Source organism: Brassica rapa, chromosome A09 (genome assembly GCF_000309985.2).
Source record: "Brassica rapa cultivar Chiifu-401-42 chromosome A09, CAAS_Brap_v3.01, whole genome shotgun sequence".
Classification (NCBI taxonomy): Eukaryota; Viridiplantae; Streptophyta; class Magnoliopsida; order Brassicales; family Brassicaceae; genus Brassica; species Brassica rapa.
In genome coordinates, this window is record NC_024803.2 from 12932006 (window position 1) to 12950892 (window position 18887).

Sequence of the window (18887 nt, forward strand, 5' to 3'; positions counted from 1 at the left end):
GGAGATGCTCTAAGAAGCTGTGCTTTTTTTTCTTGAGCATCAAGAGGCTTGCTTTAAGATGGGCTTTCAACCGCTATATAAACCTTTCACATCTTTGCTAATTGTAAATTGTAATGTGCCTAATTACATTTGATAAACATTTCTCAGACCCATTAGCTTATGAACCAGTCATGTTGTGCAAGTGATACCGATAGACCTTTTTTTCACTATGGTTATTCGACAAATTCACCCAAAACATAAAACAAATGATGAAAAAAATCTTATTTTTTTATTTGAATCCGAGAAACGCAAACAGAGAAACAACATTGGTAAAGTAATTAGGAAATTCTCAGAGATATTTTAACCGAAACAAAAGTCTCGTCTCTGCTCGGGCTTGTAAATTCGGTAAACATTTCCGGTTTAGATATGACCGGCCCAGTTTTGGGAGCTCTCGACTCTAGGCATCCCGGTACCCTCTCTCTTAACCTCAGCATCAACCTGGAAGGTGGCACCACACACCTCTCCTGAGCTATCCACCCTCGGCACTGGCTTCAGCTGGTTCTTGGGGTGCTCAAAGCTCCTCAATCCTCCCGATGATGTAAAGAAGCAACCTTCAAAACCCCAAACCATGTAACAAGTTATAACCTTTTTAGTAAATTACATCACTACAATCACACAACAACCCAAGCAAGGTCTTAATTAGCCAAAACATAGAGCGAACTTAAATTACCTTTAGGGAAAGGACTGTAAGATTTGGAGCAACCTTTCTTCACAATGGCTGAGTCATCAGAGAGAACAAGGTGACCTTCAGCATCAGTTCCCCAGAAGAAGGGCACAGTACCATCAGCATCCTGCACATTGACAAACCATCAAAATCCATTCTCAAAATAACCCAAAAAAAACAGGCAGAACAAGAAGAGAGTGGTTACAGCAGCAGCAAAGACGGTCTTGTTGGTGCCATCAAAGAGGATGAAGGCAAAGTTGCCGTGGAAATCTCTGACAACTTTGTCGACGGGGTAAGGGCCACGGTCACGTAGAGTCCTGTAAGCCTCAATGACCATGATGGCCTCGTTCGTGACTTTGCTCAGCCCATACTGCTGCCTCAGAAACGGGAGGTTCTCAATGTGTCCTCGGAATATGCAGAAGATGTCATCCACAACCGCAAACAATCTGTCAAATCAGAAAGAAGTCCAAAAAAAAAAAAAAAACAAATCACCAAATATAGAGAAAGCAAGAGACGCTATAAATTAAAAACTAGTGTTTAGATCTCTTCATAGAAAGAAATTCTAGTTCTAGGCTCTATCGATAGAACAATAACATATCGTCATCATCATCATCATCACCAAGAACATCACAAGCAAATCCAAATACGTATCGAGATCCCCTAATAACTTAAACCTGGTGTTTAGATCTCGTCGAGAAAATCTAATTACATATTCAAACGATAGCTCACTAACATTTCGTCATCATCATCATCATTAGCAAGATCACAAGCAAGTCAAAATACGTTTATAGAAATCTCTAATCCTACAAAGATTCGTCATCATCATTAACAAACTTAGCGCCACCACAAACAAAACGATGAGTCCTAGATCGGATGGGGAAACAAAGTCAAATCTAAGTAAAACAGCAAACGATCGTTCAATCTCGCAAATCTGATCGATCCGATTGCAGAATACAACAAAATCGAAATCAAAATCATGAGCACTTGGTCAACATCAAAACGATCCCGCTAGATCAAATCACGTAACGTAAGAGAGAAATGAGGACTTGGATTTGACCTGTGAACAAGATGATCGGTGTTATCGAGAGAGTAAGCGAGCACTCCCGACGATCCGAGGTTAAGCGTGACGGAGTTCGAGTTTTTGGAAACGAATTGACTCGCCAGATATCCTTCTTTCAAGGCGTACGAAGGCGAATCGGAGTGAGGGCTCTGCAGTGCATCGGGGCTGTTCGCCACGGTCTTCTCGAACACAGCCAACATTTTTTTTGCTTTGATTCTGATTTGAATTGAGAGAGAAAATCAATGGAGAAAAAGTTACGGATGATGAAAGAGAGAAAGACCGGGAAGGCTATAAAGGAATCTTGTACCATATGTCTATTCTCGATTTTGCCCTTCCTTGTAGACACGTGTCGCGATAGGATAGGTTTCAGTTTTGGATATTTCCCCCTTTCAGCGTAATTGGTAAATAAATGATTTGGGATTTGATTTATTTTGAAAAAGGAAAGCTAAATTTATCTGATTTAGTAAAAATAGTATTAATTGTGTGATAAATAACGCAATTTTACTCATAATTTTGGAATGTAATAACTTCTTTTAGATAAAATTTATATAATTAGACGTTATAAACAGGGGACATGTTATATATATTGACTTAATTAGATTTAAATACATATGAATGGTCGATGCCGAATATTTCCGGTGATGTATTATATTAAATAGACCAACAATCAGATTATTCAGACTATAATTTCTTACCATTTTCTGAAACTTATTATACGTTGATTGAGATAATTATTTTGTAATTAGAGAAACTTTCCTTAGATGGCGGAATCATTTAATCATAATTCGCTTATAAACATATACTACTTTTATTTTGTGGAGAATCCCATGGTACGAATACGATAGAGGATAAGATTTAAAAAATTAAAGTCAGGAAAATGACGTGGCGAGTACGTGCACTCGATTTTCTTAATTATAAATAAATAAATCGAGGCAACGCACATGGGAGGACACAATCCTTAAGAAAAGTCAATCCAACGGTAGATTTATCACGCGTTTCGATCGAAACGTATAACCGACTTTAATTTAAATCCTTACTAATAAAAGGGACCTTTGGAGGCTCCATAGAGCGTCCACATCAGCAAAAAAAACTTCTCCCAAAAAATGACACGTGGCATAAAATATAGTTTTACACTTTAATATTACTAATTTTCGCAAATTATAAATAATATGTAAACATACAGCATAAAAAATAGAAAAACTACATTAAACATATGTAAGATTACCATTTTTCACTTGAAAAAAAGACGGCTTATCTCCATAATGTAACATTACCATTTTATATAAAAAACAAAAAAACATTATATATAATTTCGAAAATAATAAATATATGTAAACATACAACATAAAAAATGGAAATACTACATTAAACATATGTAAGATTACCATTTTACATTTTTAATTTAAAAAAAATAATATGTAAACATACAACATAAAAATAGAAAACCTACATTAAACATATGTAAGATTGCCATTTTTCACTAAAAAAAGACGATTTATCTCCATAATGTAAAATTACTATTTTGCAAAAAAAACATTATATATAATTTCGAAAATAATAAATAATATGTAAACATACAACATAAAAAAAAATGGAAATACTACATTAAACATATTTAAGACTACCATTTTATATTTAAGAATAACAATAATATGTAAACATACAACATAAAAAAATGGAAAAACTACATTAAATATATGTAAGATTTCCATTTTTCACTAAAAAAAAGCGGCTTATCTCCATAATGTAACATTACCATTTTATAAAAAAAGAAAAAAAACATAAATATAACTATTTGACTATTTGTCCAAGTTCTTCTATTAAACATTGCCGTTTTACATTAATAATGTAAAAATACATTAAGATTTAAACATCTATCTTAAAATATAAAATATAGATATTAACTAAATATAAAGTATAAGAAAGAGAAATACTCAATATATATAAAAATAAATAATAAGTAAATATTATAAATATATAAATATACGAATTATATATACAATAATAAGTACATGCACAATTTTTAAAAAATGGAAAGAGTACTTACTAATAAAAGGGACCTTTGGAGGCTCCATAGAGCGTCCACATCAGCAAAAAAAACTTCTCCCAAAAGATGACACGTGGCATAAAATATAGTTTTACACTTTAATATTACTAATTTTCGCAAATTATAAATAATATGTAAACATACAGCATAAAAAATAGAAAAACTACATTAAACATATGTAAGATTACCATTTTTCATTTGAAAAAAAGACGGCTTATCTCCATAATGTAACATTACCATTTTATATAAAAAAACAAAAAAACATTATATATAATTTCGAAAATAATAAATATATGTAAACATACAACATAAAAAATGGAAATACTACATTAAACATATGTAAGATTACCATTTTACATTTTTAATTTAAAAAAATAATATGTAAACATACAACATAAAAATAGAAAAACTACATTAAACATATGTAAGATTACCATTTTTCACTAAAACAAAGACGGTTTATCTCCATAATGTAAAATTACTATTTTGCAAAAAAAACATTATATATAATTTCGAAAATAATAAATAATATGTAAACATACAACATAAAAAAAATGGAAATACTACATTAAACATATGTAAGATTACCATTTTATATTTAAGAATAACAATAATATGTAAACATACAACATAAAAAAATGGAAAAACTACATTAAATATATGTAAGATTTCCATTTTTCACTAAAAAAAACGGCTTATCTCCATAATGTAACATTACCATTTTATAAAAAAATAAAAAAAACATAAATATAACTATTTGACTATTTGTCCAAGTTCTTCTATTAAATATTGTCGTTTTACATTAATAATGTAAAAATACATTAAGATTTAAACATCTATCTTAAAATATAAAATATAGATATTAACTAAATATAAAGTATAAGAAAGAGAAATACTCAATATATATAAAAATAAATAATAAGTAAATATTATAAATATATAAATATACGAATTATATATACAATAATAAGTACATGCACAATTTTTAAAAAATGGAAAGAGTACATTAAATATTAAACATCTATCTTAAAATGTAAAATATAGATATTAAGTAAATAAAAAGTATAAGAAAAAGAAATACACAACTTAAAAACAATGGAAAAAGTATATTAAGATTTAAACATCTATCTTAAAATATAAAATATAGATATTACGCAAATAGAAAGTATAAGAAAAGAAAATACACAATTTAAAAATTGGAAAAAGTACATTAGTATTTAAACATCTATCTTAAAATGTAAATCTACCTTAAATTATAAAATTATTAGTAAATAGAAAGTATAAGAAATAGAAATACACAATATAAAGAAAAATAAATAATAAGTAAATATATATTATAAGAAAATACCCAATTTAAAAAATGGAAAATTACATTAAGATTTAAAAATATATCTTAAAATTTAAAATATAGATATTACGTAAATAGAAAGTATAACAAATGGAAATATACAATTTAAAAAAAAAAGAGAAAATGTACATTAAGATTTAAACATCTATATTAAAATATAAAATAGAGATATTAAGTAAATAAAAAGTACAAGAAATGGAAATACATATACAGGAAAATAAATAATAAGTAAATAATATAAATATATAATATATGAATTATATATATAATAATAAGTAAATACACATTTTTTAAAAAAAATGGAAAAAGTTCATTAAGCATTAAACATCTATCTTAAAATATAAAATATATGATAAAAGTAAATACACAATTTAAAAAAAAATGGAAAAAGTACATTAAGATTTAAATATCTATTTTAAAATATAAAATATAGATATTACGTAAATAAAAAATATAAGAAGTGGAAATAAACATTTTAAAAAATGGAAAAAGTACATTAAGATTTAAACATCGATCTTAAAATGTACATCTATCTTAAAATGGTAGTAAATTATATAAAAATGGAAATACCACATTTAACAAAAAAAAAATAAAAATGTATAGTTTTACATCAAGAAAGTCCCTATAAAACTCATTATTCCATCAACATCAACCTCACACTATCAAGAAAAACTTCAAAGCACTCGAGCAAAAAAATGGTTCCACCATCAACTCTTGCCGTCCCAAAAACCTTTAATGACCTTGAAAGAGATTTTTTATAACAACGAACTTTTTGTTAGGTGGATTCATTGTTGGGAAACCCGCAACTTTCAAAAACCAAACTTATTCATGGGAATTGAATTGCTTTTCATAGACTCAAAGGTATTCTTACAAATTTAATATTCGTACTAACTCTTTCATGATCAAACCATTACAGTTAATAATCATTCAAACGTTTATCCCGAAACACTTCCTTCCTCGCCAAATTAGGTATTGGTTCATGTTGGTTTAGTATTGTTTTTGGTTTATTAACCAGTTTAGGATGGTCCTATTGTAAATATAATTTAAGTTGGTTTAGCATATATTATGCTTAAAATAACTTATATTAAATAATAGTAATATTATGCTTAAAATATAATTTTAGAGAGTTTTCAAATATAGTTTACAGAACATTATAGGTGATGAATTTAATTTATTAAATTCGTTTATTACTTAAAACTAAGTTTTTTAAAAATATACTGAGTTATAAATATGAGTACAACATGAAGACAAAAATATAAATATTTGATTTTCAAGATAAGAAATTCAGCTTTTATTCAGTTACTCAATATATAATATCTTAATTTTTTTTTAAATATACATAATTTATATATATAAATTAATCTTCCAAACTTAAACTAATATATTATATATGAATAATGTTTTTAAATAAAAATAATTTCTGATTTAAAAAAAATAAAAACAACAAATGGTTATTTTCAAATAATGGATGTAATTTACATTATACTATCATTTAACAAGTATTAGATACTTTTTTGATATATCATTATTTTCTATTTCCAGAAAACAATAAATTGTTAAACATCAATATCATCTAGGTTAAGTATACGAACAACACAAATTCAAACATCACAAAAAATATTTACATAAACATTATAATACAATAATTTAATCAAAAAATACAATTAAAAAAAAAACAATATTCAAAAGAATAGTTATATACTTAATATTTGAAAATCAAAGATATTTTTGCTAAAATTTTACTTACCTGGCCAAGGAGATCGTCCATCTTTTTACGGATCGATAGATTGTTGAGCATGTGGTCGAACCGAAAATACTCTGCAGTTTAATTAAATATCTAAAACATTTATTCAAATACTCAACAAATAGTTTTGCTAAATATGATAACTAGATAGCCAACAAAATTACAAAAAAATATTTAAACAGTACAAAATATGTTACTTTAACGTGTTAAAATTTAAAAATAAATTTTAATTATGACATGCATCTTAACATTTATATAAATATATATCATAACCTAAATATAAATAATTTAACAACTTAAATTAGAAAAAAAAATAAAAATTCCGGGCGTAGCCCGGGTCAATCCCTAGTATCTATATATATAAAGAAATGTTCGCATCTCTCCCGTGAAGCCACGTCATCAATTTGTGCGTTCTGGGAGTGACACGTGTCCCATTTTATATTTAAGACCAAAATAAATGAATGCAGTTAAGGGTAATTGAACCCAGCACCTCTAGCACTGATAATTTCTCTTAGAACCACTAGGCTAAAGTCACTTTTTATAAATACGTGACCGTGAAAATACTTATTATCATGTCAGCTGGAAGCTCATGCTTCTTCTACTTGTGGCGATGACCGACACTGAACTGACATCAAGATGAAGATCGTGAAGTTAAAAACTTTGCTCCAAACAGTTTTGCAATGTTTCCAACTTTTATAACTTGATGCATATAATATATATCAAAATACATTTGTTGTACACGCTTTTATTAGTTTTGCTTTTAAAAGAAGGTATTTACAGTTATAAATGTTTTGTGCCAGTGAAGTAATGGTTGAAAAATCTCTATACATATGTCATTTCAAAATAACACCCAACTTCTATATATAGTCAATACATATGTCCATGTTATATTCTAGACTAAATATTTTCTCTTTTAAAAATATAGAAAACAATTTTTTTGTCTACAAGCAAATGTTGTAGAGCAAGTATGCATTATACAAAATAATATATATTTAAAATCCATACATAAAAACATAAAAGTTGTTATATGCCTCTTTCTGACACATGCACACTCCACTATGAATAAGAATTAAAAAAAAAACAGTATTGTCATCAAACTTTATCACAAATCCACATTTGTACATCTATAATTATGAGTTGGACAATTAGTTAATTTGATACAATACCAAAGCAAGAATAATCGAAAAACAACTATACCACCGCATACTAATAAGTAAGACATAACAAATAACCAAATTCTTGAATTTTAAAACAAATTTCAACTCGAGCATTTAGTGAATATCAAATTAACTAATATCCCGCCCGTAAGGCGGGCCAACCCTAGTATTGCATATTTAAAGAGTATATTGTTTCGAGTCATAAGAAAAATGTAAATAGGCTGAGATGACAAATGGAAATGTAAACATATTATAAAAATACAAACTATTAGGCTCCTTGTTTAATTTTTTTTTAATTTTTTTTTGTCAACAACTTGGTTTTTTTTACATTCTCTCAATACTTTCATCTCTTCGATTTTGGTTCTGTTCATAATGACTCAGGGTCAGCTTAATGGGAAAGGCTCCTTGTTTAATATCTAAAATATTTTTGATATTTAATTGAAGGCAAAATCTGCTAAATAGTCATTTTAGTTTTTGTTATTTAAATAGTCCTCAAAAATCAAAATGATCACATTAAGTTTTCTTAAAGAGGTAAAGTGTTGTGGATGAAAGAAAGTTTCAAAAGACTGTAATTTAATAAAAATTATTGCAAATGTTTCCCTAAACTATATATCTCATCCCTCAAAACAAAATATATCCAAATTCTTCTCTCACTACCCATCTCCGTTTCAACCTCATCTTGTCTTTGATCATCTAACGAAGGAAGCTATGGGAAGCTAAATACCCATAAAAAAAAACTCTACATAATTGAGTTGATATAACTCATTGAATACTTATTAAAAAAATTCCACTTTTTGATATAATTTTAGATAATATATTTTTTTATAAAAGATGCTAAAAACACATTTCAAATGTAAAATTAAACACATAAACGTTTAACAACTTTCAGTACTTTCAGTAGTTAGGTGGCAAATATTTTGTTTATCTGAAAAAAGCACAAATATATTACAAGCACAACTGAGTAAACAATACATAGAAATGCACCACAGTACTATCTTCTTAATGAGCTTGAATGCTTTCTCCAAACTTGTGGGTTAAGCTCTTTATATACTCCTTCCTAACCGGGTGTTCTTCCTGCGGCCGGTTATATGGTGTCCAAACCGGTTCTCCCACAAACAGCCTCATTAGCTGCAAAACCAAAAACAACCAATTCATCAAAATCCAACGATCAAATCTTTTTAATAGCAAATGTATCAGTTTCATCAGCGTTTTAGTAGAGAGGTTGTATAATACCTTGATGTAGTTGCTGGTGTCGAGCGTGAACCGGTGGTAGATTCCGGCAGGAAGGACAATGAGATCGCCCGGTTTCATCCAGATTCGGATCCAACGGTCATCCTTGTCCCTAACATCAAAGTAGCCACTTCCCGCTAGGCAGTAACGAATCTCTTCGTCCTTGTGAATGTGTTCTGTGAAAAAGTTCTTCAGCTTCTCCTCGTAGTTGCTGACTTTCTCGGGACACAGATCAAGCATATCCTACAATAAAGATTGTTTACAGTTAAAAGTTCTACGCATCAAATTTGTTAGATATTAACTAAGCAGCTGGCACATGGGGTTTCAAAGCCAAAGCCTAAATTGAAGAAGGCACTGTGTTACCTGAACATATATACTACTATAAGATTATATTAGCTCTTAGCTTAGATAGAGCCTTATATACTCAATCTCATAAAGCAGCTAGTGTATAAGGTTTATGTATCACCCTTCTCGTTGTGGAAGATTATATAGCCCTAGTATCCTAATACTACTCGTGTTCAATCATTTTTCTCATGAGATTAACGAGTGAGAGTAATACTAAGCCATCACAAAGAGGTAATTAACCGGAACGTACCATGTAATCGTAACCCCTTTCATCTCTAATCTTGCCTAGCTCGGAATCATTCTCGTAGTTCTCAGGGTTCAACTTCCAGTACAATACTCCCAGTTCTGCAAGACACAGCACAACTATTGTTAGAGAAATTGAAATAATTGTCTACTTTTATGATCTGCTCTTGTGTATATTTAATCAATTCCTTAGTTTAAGTTCCTTTCGTGTCAGCTCTTTTTTTTTTTTTTATCTAAGAGCTCATATACTTTATCTTGTAGTCACAACTCAAAATACAATAAAGCATGAACGACATCACACACATATATTATCCAAACTACAACATCGTATTCACGACAATCACAGTTTCGAAATGACGATAACTTACACATATAAAGAGTCGTTTATTCATTGGAACATTTCAGTTAGAGATTGGTGCGAATATGAAAGCGAAATGGAAGGAACTCGTTTTGCAAACGAAAAAAAGAAGGTAAAGAGTAAGTGGAAGCGAGAGAGAGAGAGAAACCTGCCAAGTAGTCCATAGTGAGGAGTTCTTTGGGGTTAGGATGATGAGGAAGTCTCTGATCTTCATTGCTATCATCCATTAACCATGCCTGCACCAACACTCACATGGCCTCAGCAAAAAAAACTCTGATTGGAACGTGAAGATAAGAGTATCGAATTCAATAAGGTGAAGAATAATTAGGTTACATCGAGAGCCATTCCTGATCTTGATCTTCTTCGTTCGTCTATGTGAGTGCTTCGATTTCAGTCTCATCCGAAAATGATTCGATAAAGAGGTGAAGAGATCATTTCCTCCGTCGATGATTGTCACGTGTACGGCTTATGATTTCCTCTAGTTTTTATTTATTTATTCTGGTTCCAAAAAATATATTTTAATTATGGACCTCAGGCTGACAAAAAAAAATTATTATGGACTTCCGAAGATCTTAACTACAACTGACCCAAAAATACCCGATCCAGAACTGGACTGAAAATTTATAAATATTTTTTGGGTCTAAATGTTTTTACCCGAAAGAATCAGAACCGAAAAGAAACCGACCCGAATAGACTCGAACCCAAAAAGAGCCGATCCGAATAGACCTGACTCGGTAAAAACCGATTTTTACCCGACTTAAAAACATGTATATTTAAAACTATGATGTATTTGTGTTCTATTTTATATATATATATATATATATATTATTTTATGATTTAGTTGAAATGTCTTTTTTTAACAACATTTGTTATTATTTTTTAAATTTTTTTACGTAATATAAGGCTTTAAAATATAAAATTTAGAGTTTTAAAATGTTTTATTTTAATTATTAATAGTTTTATTTAAGTTGTTTTGTAAAATTTTAAATATATATGACAAATATTCAACTAAAATTGATGGAATTGAGTATATCTTCTTTTCAAATCTTAAATACTCGAACCCGATCTGGATCTGATATAGACCCAAAAAATTACGGATCTTTTATGGATATTTTAATTATAGACCAAACCGACCCGGACCGAAAATTTTTAAGTATCTATTGGGTCTAAATATTTAGGACCCAAAAAGATCCGGATCCAAAAGGAACCGGTCCGAATCTGATCCGAATACCCGAACACCCAGGCTATAATATCATCTCTTTACCTTTTTAATTATCATCATCCTTCTTTCAAAATCTTTACTTCATTACGTTTTATATGCACATCATTTCAGTTCACATATAAATAAAAACTATAACGTATATCAATTTAATTTTCTTTGTTCGAACACTATCAATTTATCTTTCAAAAATTCCAAAGTAGTTGTGCCACGAATCCAAATATCCTAATTTTTTAAAAAAAAAAATTGGATTTATTTCTCTATTTAGCAGGATCATCTTATTTTATTACTTAACAGATTCAATTTCTTTCTTTTTCTACCTTGTTTTCTCTACTTACTTGATACTAATTGCTTTATATTCTTTGTTACTCATAGATTCTGCATCAATTTTTACTCAATACCTTAATGTGAAAACACTTATTTTCTTAGTTTCATAAAAACGAAATACAAAATCTCCATATTTTTATAATTTACTGAAATCAATTAAAATAATAAAAACTCCAATTAAACTTCTTATTTCTGGATTTAATTATACACTTGTTAAGTATTCAAAATTGAGAAATAAAATATCTCGACATAAAGTACTTAAACATTTCTCATGCTATAACCAATCTCTCACTCATTTCATTTTCAAAAATCTACACAAAAAAAATATATAACACAAAGAAATAGAAGAAGGAAAAAATGTCCCCCTCTTTTCTTTTCTTTATTTTGTTTTTGATAAAGGAAATGTCCTCTTCATCATCAGCAAACTCCTTTGAGGATGGCAAATTCAAAACAGATCTCTTAACAGTAGGCTTATCATCTTGCTGCTGGAAAACGCCCTCTTCTTCTCCGACTCCGCAGTCTCCGCCGAAGAGGCTTTTGGTGGCAACGCCGGTGGAGGAAGGAGAATATCCGGTGGTGATGCTCCTCCATGGTTACCTTCTGTACAACTCATTTTATTCCCAGCTTATGTTGCATGTCTCTTCCCATGGCTTCATTGTCATCGCTCCGCAGGTTCAGTTCTATCCCACAATTTGAATTTGAATTTGAATTAATTACACTGATTCAGAAATTAATTAATAGCCACTGAAATTTATTTTTAATTTTGATTCACAGTGCGTAGAGTTTAGTTAGCTAGGTGTGAATCTGCGCGTGGTAACAGTAGTCTCAGTCCCTTTGGGTTTAATTTTGAATGTTCCAATGGACTAACTCCAGTAAATAGTTCTGATGGATTAATGCAAAACTTACGTGTAAAAATAGGATTTGGAGATTTCTAACTGAATACAAAATCATAAAGAGACATTTATTAATTGATTAAGATTAAGGAGGACAAACACAGCAAAATACATCAATGAAACTATTACTCATTTCAATGGTGTACATGATGCCACGTTTCACTGAGTTTCTTTCTTCTTGAAACCTTATTTTTGTTTGGCTCTTATGAAAACCTTAGACAAGAAGAAAAATAAGAACAAATATGCAAATCGATGGGTCCACTTGATGTGTGCTTTTTTTCTTTGTCTCTGAATCAATTTTTCAATTCATTATAATCTCTGGAATTTTCCAAGAACCGTATTATAGTTACACACTTATATTCATGCTACGAGAATGATTTTGTTGTAAAATCAAAATTCTTGGTTATAATATTCAACAGTTATATAGCATTGCCGGACCAGACACGATGGACGAGATTAAATCAACTGTGGAGATTATTGATTGGTTATCAGCCGGACTAAACCACTTTCTTCCACCACAAGTAACACCAAACCTATCTAAACTCGCACTCTCCGGCCATAGCCGTGGCGGTAAAACCGCATTTGCCGTGGCCTTAAAGAAATTTGGATACTCGTCCGACCTAAAGATCTCGGCATTGATCGGTATAGATCCGGTCGATGGGATGGGGAAAGGGAAACAAACCCCTCCTCCAGTTTTAACCTACGAACCAAACTCATTTGACCTGGACAAAATGCCTGTTCTAGTGATCGGTTCGGGACTTGGTGAAATTAGCCCGAACCTGTTATTTCCTCCGTGCGCGCCTCCCGGAGTGAACCACCGAGATTTCTTCCAGGAATGTCAAGGTCCAGCGTGGCATTTTGTCGCAAAGGATTACGGGCATTTGGACATGCTTGATGATGATACTGAAGGGATTAGAGGCAAGATTTCTCACTATTTGTGTAAGAATGGTGAAGAGAGAAGACCAATGAGGAGATTTGTTGGTGGAAGTATTGTGGCGTTTTTGATGGCTTATTTGGAAGGAGATGATAGTGAATTGGTTAAAATCAAAGATAAGTCTCACGAGGGTGTTCCTGTCGAAATTCAGGAGTTTGAGGTTAAAAACTAGTTTTCTTTAGTGCTTGTACTTTCCTATATATTCTATGTAGTCGCTTTTGTTGCTTATGATGTTATTTTGTGTGCTCTTGGCTCATGAAATTAACCCATCACATTCAAAAGACTTAAGAGGGTTGATTGGATTAGGAATTTAAAAGATTATGAAAGTTCTTAGATTTGCTTGAATTTAGATGGATTTGGATAATATTTGGATGGTTTTGATGAGATATAAAAAGAAAAATCTACTAGTGATTGGTAAAAATATTTCTTTTATTTTCAGAGTATTTTGAGTGATTTAATAATAAATACAATGATGAAAATTTTGAATAAGAGTAAATAAGTCTATATTTATTTTTTTCAAATAAAATTTAAAGAGATCTAAATTTTGTGCATATTTGAAAATTTTAGGATATTTAAGAAACTTTTCAACTTTTACAAATCATTTAAAATGATATTTAATTTTTTTCAAACTTTCCTTTCTATAGAAATTAATTTTTTTTTTTCAAAAAAGTGAATTTTGATTCCTAATGAATGTTTTCTTTTCATTTCAAGGGTTTGATTCTTTAAAAAATTTGAAACAAAAAAAACAAAATTTACTTATAAAAAACTTTAAATACCTTAACAAGCTACAGAAAGTAGGTGCTTTGACACTGGAGACTGTTACGAGACTATACGGTGCATTTGTCCAGACTGATATTCAAGGCAACATCCATGGGATCCAGCATGGATGGGCTTGGCTCGCTCGCTTTCTTAACAAAACCACAACACACAACAGACCTACAACAACAGCCTTAAACACATTCCTTCGGACCGCAGGATTCGGTCTTCATCAATGGTATACATCACAGTTCTTGAAAGATGTAAATGTTGTCAGAGAGGTATACAAGCACTACTTTCACTCATCATCACTCATGCCAAAATAGAAACCAAACAAAAAAAAAACAATGTGATTCACCATATACACACGACTAAGACCATATAAATAATATACATCCATACGATTAACAAATATTTGGAATGTCTAATTTGGATTGTTCTGAAAAATCCATCAACACCTCCTCCACTAACTCCTCCAGCAACTTCAACTCTATTTCTTCCCCCATGCATTCCATTTCCAACCTCAAACTCTCCTTCGAACCAATCTCCGCCACTTCAGTCCTCACCACTTTATTCACCGCCAAACTGCTCAAGTCTCCGTCTTCATCCCACCACCGATACTCCACTCTTCCGTTACCCTTTAAACATTCTCGCATTCTGTTTATCACATAAACTCCCAACGTCTTACCAGAGAGAAGAAGCATATGATGGCTACCATGTCCAAGATAGCTCGGTGTTAGCTCCAAGAGCAGTGTATTAACAAGGTCAAACACTAGCTTCTTCACGTTTGATCCGTGTTTTTGCTGTTCCGTTGAGTCTGCGTAGCTCTCTCTCAGAGATGGGTCCAGTGGGCTTTCTACAGAATGCCATTTAGACAAAAGATTGTCTATGATGGACGATGGTACTGACTCTTCATCGAGATTAGCTGCTGATAAGAGTGTGTTGATGAGGAGACGCAAATCTTCTTCCTCGTCTCTTGTGGAAATAGTAGTAGAGCGTTTTGATGAGTGGCACCGAGCTACTGTTGAGTCGTTGAATGAGAAGTTTCTACCAATGGAAGGAGATTTGCCTAGTAAGTTGGACATCGTCATCTCCGGTTCTGTTTTTTTAAAAAAGATTTTTCGGTTTAGTAAGGAAACATGATAAAAAAAAAAGAGTGATGCTTTGCTTTTAAGATGAAAGCCTTACCAAGAGAAGAGGATGATGATCTATTCAAAACAGAGGAGTTAAAAAAGATTTCATCATCTTCATCAGAAGAAGTCTCCAAGACTGAAGCTGGAAAGCAAGTTGATAGTCTTGCCTGTTGTGATACCAAAAAAATATATTAAATAAAAATAATGGATTGAAATCAGCAAATGTATTTCATGATATGATATACAAATACCTCCTGAGAAACCATGCTTCTGGCAGACAATGATTCATCATTACAACGAGACTCCAAGCTTTCAGGATTTGCCTCATTAGATCTCTCAGCACTTGCTTTCTTGCTCCTTGAGAAAAGAAAGTTTGAGACCTTACCCTTCAGAGACCATTTCAAGCTCTTTGACTTTGTAAGCTGCTCAGGAACTTTGGGATTGCCCTTGTTGTGAGCAAGACTTGTGGATGATTCAGGGAGAGATTTTGACCTCATAAGGCCTTTAAATGGCTTTGAATTGCCTTCCTCTCTACTGAAACCATTTTCTTTATTACCATCATTTGCTTCTTCAGTTCTAAGATCAGTCATAGAATCTGAAAGTGCAAGCATATCACCTAAAGAAATGTTCCCACCTTTCTTCTCAATAACTTTCTCCTCCTGCAAATTCTGATTTGATGCTGCCATCAATGCCCATCTCTCCGAGAGCCGTTTCTTGGCTTCTCTGCAGACTGATGACGACTCCTCTTGAGAACCAGAAGCTCTGCTAAAAGGAGAAGAAGAAGAGAAAGGACTGTCATACTTGTTGATATAGTCCCATGAATGCCTAGAAACAGGCGACATGATCTCAGAATCTGCATCATAACTATCATCAACTATATAGCCGTTGGAGAAGACAGAAGAATGTGAAGTTTCATCCTGTCTCTTTACTCTCCTAACCACCACATCGTTTGCCTTTCTCTCCTCAAGCAAACCTCTTGGTGACGTTGGACATGATGAAGTTTTTGTGACAAGGCCATTAGTAGGTTTCAGAACAACTATTCTAGTTGATTGCTTCTTCGGATAATCTTCTTCAATGGCTGCTGCTGCTTCTTCACCCAACTTATCATCATCATCATCAATGGTCTTTGAAGGCTTCAGAATAGTGATCCGCTTCGACTTCTCCGGGAGATGATGAGAGAAGAAGTTATTCGACTCTTGCAAAAACTCGAGGAACAACTCTTTGTTCGAACTCAAAACTTTCATAGCTTCTTGAAACTCCTCCGAATGACGAAGCTTCTCGTCTGTAACCAAACGTTTCGCCTCCAAGAACTTCTCGCGGACAATGTCCATGCCTGGTTTATCCAAAATCTCATAGACATCTCTACACTCTCCATGGCTTAGTGACCTCCTAAGCCGAGGCTTCGAGCTGTTAGCATGTGGAAAAGAGTCAAGACCCATTAACTTGGCAACCAAATTCGTCGAACCGACAGTTAATTCCATTTCTTTCGACATCTCTTCCTCTAAAAGCTTCTTTATTGGTGTTCCATTGACTGCAACTGTATCCTGCAATCACAATGAACACTTTTTTTTATTACATATATAAAACATAAAGCTGTTGTTGTCTTTAAAGGTATATAATAAACTCACAACTTTATCTTCTAACAGATCAAGTTGATTCCTCTTTATAGAACCTGTGAAAGACATAATCATTTATCAAAATCTATAGCTTTACAGAACACAGAGAGTTAAGAAAGCTAACCATCATCGAAGTAGGGTTTATCAGTGAGAAGCTTCTTCCCAGAAGCAACTGTTCCGAAGTCGAATAGGTTTACCATCCGACCCAAACATCCGTGAGGCTGCTGAACGTTTCTTCTTCGATTCCGATTCATTTTTCAACGGCTGAAAACATATAACGATAAAAGTTAACAAAGTATAACAGAGACTTTCTTGAGCAAGTTGAAGTACACAAAGACAAACCAATAATGTTAGAGGAGGAGACAAGTTTGGATTCAAGAAGACTTGAAAAGAGATTATTATTATTAAGGGAAACAAATAAAATTCGAGGGGGAAATAAAAAGGAAGGAAATCTTGAGAATTAAAAAGAGAAATCAAAACTCGTCAGAATCAGAGAGCATTTATTAGCCACACCAAAGAGATAAAACTACTTCCAGTAGCGCGTTTACAAAACGCAAACGCAGCAGCATTAAAAGGTAAGAAAGAAGAGAGGCGAATTCACAGGGAGAGCGTTCAGTTTGAAAGGGAAAGAGATCGAGAAAAGAAAAGAAAATCAGGAACGTATATTAAGTTTCACGAACAAAACGTCATCGTTTCAACGGACAACGACAGTTCAACGGAATCTGCATTACCCCGTGAAAACTCGCCGGAGATTCGATTTAGCAGTATAAAGCTAAAAGCTTTCTCGCCGGAGCTTTAATGTAAGCAATAAAGAAGTCAGCTTTTCTCGCCGCAATAAAGGTCGAAGCTTGTTTCGCTGTTAAGACTTTCGAGTCAAGAAGAAGATTGTGGTGACATCACCGACGCAATGTCGGACGCGAAACGCGTGGATTAAATGCGATTAAATAGAAGGCGACAGGTACGGAAGTGGATGTGAGAGAGAGTTGCGTTGTCCATGGATAATGGAGCAGGTTACGACTTTTGAACAACGAAACGGAGTTTGGTTTTCTTTTTCTTTTCAAACGCGTTTCTATTATTATTACAAGGTTGTATAATCATTAATTATTGATGTCGCATAATTTAATATTCGGATTATTATATTATACTCCATTGGAATATTTAGATTTCCTAAGTCCATTCTAGTTGATACTTATGTTAGTATTTGATGAAAATGATTTCCTTATATGTATATTGTGCATTTTTACTTTTTAGTATTAAATTTGTAAGTAAATAAACAATGTTATTTATTTATCTTTTGAATCATGCTTCTTATCTACCTAGTTCAATACTATTAATAAAAAAAATTTGTCTAAAATATATATTGAAAATGTAAATCAACATTTATAACGAAACAACATTTAAAAGTTAAAAACACATTTAATATGAAACAAAAAGAGTAAAAATACAAGCAATTATAAATTAATTATAAATTTATTAAGAGAAAATCAAATTGAAGCCAGGAAAGTGAGAATAATTGTAATCATTGCGAGCTTATTAAGGTATGCAAAATTTAAAATTTGAAAGTCTTGGAGTATATTTCAACTATACGTTAATGGAACAATAATTATGAAGAGTGAACCCATGCTTTCATAATTCTACAGTTTTGTAAGAGATTTTATTATTTTGTTTTATTTACATAATTGCATTACGTTATTTTGTGTACGATGGGGGGAGGAGGAATCGTTATTAGCATAGCTTCGAATTTATTTGATAGGATACATGCTATAGAATTAGA

The 18887-nt window shown here is 31.7% G+C and overlaps 4 protein-coding genes across 7 annotated transcripts; 1 reads left to right on the forward strand and 3 right to left on the reverse strand.

Annotated features, from left to right (window-relative positions):
* Positions 1–237: 237 nt before the first annotated feature.
* LOC103839227 (stem-specific protein TSJT1) lies at positions 238–2036 on the reverse strand. 2 transcript variants are annotated; one of them, NM_001302071.1, is given in 7 exon segments: positions 340–346; positions 348–373; positions 375–529; positions 531–590; positions 710–830; positions 909–1149; positions 1761–1963. In NM_001302071.1, coding segments are annotated over 7 exon segments (813 nt in total).
* Positions 2037–8891: 6855 nt separating this feature from the next.
* On the reverse strand, positions 8892–10820 carry LOC103839226 (1,2-dihydroxy-3-keto-5-methylthiopentene dioxygenase 4). Its single transcript, XM_009115730.3, has 5 exons — positions 10569–10820; positions 10384–10471; positions 9885–9979; positions 9293–9532; positions 8892–9187 (listed from the first exon to the last, which is right to left on the reverse strand). The coding sequence occupies exons 1-5, from the start codon at positions 10578–10580 to the stop codon at positions 9059–9061; spliced, it is 564 nt and encodes a 187-aa protein (XP_009113978.2). The 5' UTR covers positions 10581–10820; the 3' UTR covers positions 8892–9058.
* A 290-nt stretch (positions 10821–11110) lies between these two features.
* Positions 11111–13953, forward strand: LOC103839225 (chlorophyllase-2, chloroplastic). Its single transcript, XM_009115729.3, has 2 exons — positions 11111–12453; positions 13094–13953. Exons 1-2 carry the CDS (start codon positions 12139–12141, stop codon positions 13778–13780), a joined length of 1002 nt encoding a protein of 333 aa, XP_009113977.1. The 5' UTR covers positions 11111–12138; the 3' UTR covers positions 13781–13953.
* Positions 13954–14545: 592 nt separating this feature from the next.
* On the reverse strand, positions 14546–18090 carry LOC103839223. Of its 3 annotated transcripts, none has more exons than XM_033278918.1 (6): positions 17845–18090; positions 17238–17377; positions 17126–17169; positions 15749–17041; positions 15553–15664; positions 14546–15463 (listed from the first exon to the last, which is right to left on the reverse strand). In XM_033278918.1, exons 2-6 carry the CDS (start codon positions 17365–17367, stop codon positions 14769–14771), a joined length of 2274 nt encoding a protein of 757 aa, XP_033134809.1. In that variant the 5' UTR covers positions 17368–17377; positions 17845–18090; the 3' UTR covers positions 14546–14768. The 3 variants fall into 3 exon arrangements, with proteins under 3 accessions (XP_033134809.1, XP_033134810.1, XP_033134811.1); XM_033278919.1 differs by lacking the exon at positions 17845–18090 and adding an exon at positions 17456–17821; XM_033278920.1 differs by lacking the exons at positions 17126–17169; positions 17845–18090 and having other exon boundaries at positions 17238–17375.
* Positions 18091–18887: the final 797 nt, after the last annotated feature.

Excerpts from the sequence above, each read along its gene's own strand:
- LOC103839225 (XM_009115729.3), top strand. The coding sequence starts at position 12,139 with ATGTCCCCCTCTTTTCTTTTCTTTATTTTGTTTTTGATAAAGGAAATG. Across the intron at positions 12,454-13,093 it reads TCATTGTCATCGCTCCGCAG|TTATATAGCATTGCCGGACC; the intron begins GTTCAGTTCTAT and ends AATATTCAACAG.
- LOC103839226 (XM_009115730.3), bottom strand. Across the intron at positions 9,980-10,383 it reads CACTATGGACTACTTGGCAG|AACTGGGAGTATTGTACTGG; the intron begins GTTTCTCTCTCT and ends TGTGTCTTGCAG. Across the intron at positions 9,188-9,292 it reads ACACCAGCAACTACATCAAG|CTAATGAGGCTGTTTGTGGG; the intron begins GTATTATACAAC and ends TTGGTTTTGCAG.
- LOC103839223 (XM_033278918.1), bottom strand. The coding sequence starts at position 17,367 with ATGAATCGGAATCGAAGAAGAAACGTTCAGCAGCCTCACGGATGTTTG. Across the intron at positions 15,665-15,748 it reads GAAGCATGGTTTCTCAGGAG|GCAAGACTATCAACTTGCTT; the intron begins GTATTTGTATAT and ends GTATCACAACAG. Across the intron at positions 15,464-15,552 it reads ATCATCATCCTCTTCTCTTG|AACCGGAGATGACGATGTCC; the intron begins GTAAGGCTTTCA and ends TTAAAAAAACAG.
- LOC103839227 (XM_009115731.3), bottom strand. The coding sequence starts at position 1,963 with ATGTTGGCTGTGTTCGAGAAGACCGTGGCGAACAGCCCCGATGCACTG. Across the intron at positions 831-908 it reads AGACCGTCTTTGCTGCTGCT|GATGCTGATGGTACTGTGCC; the intron begins GTAACCACTCTC and ends GTCAATGTGCAG. Across the intron at positions 591-709 it reads TTACAGTCCTTTCCCTAAAG|GTTGCTTCTTTACATCATCG; the intron begins GTAATTTAAGTT and ends GGGGTTTTGAAG.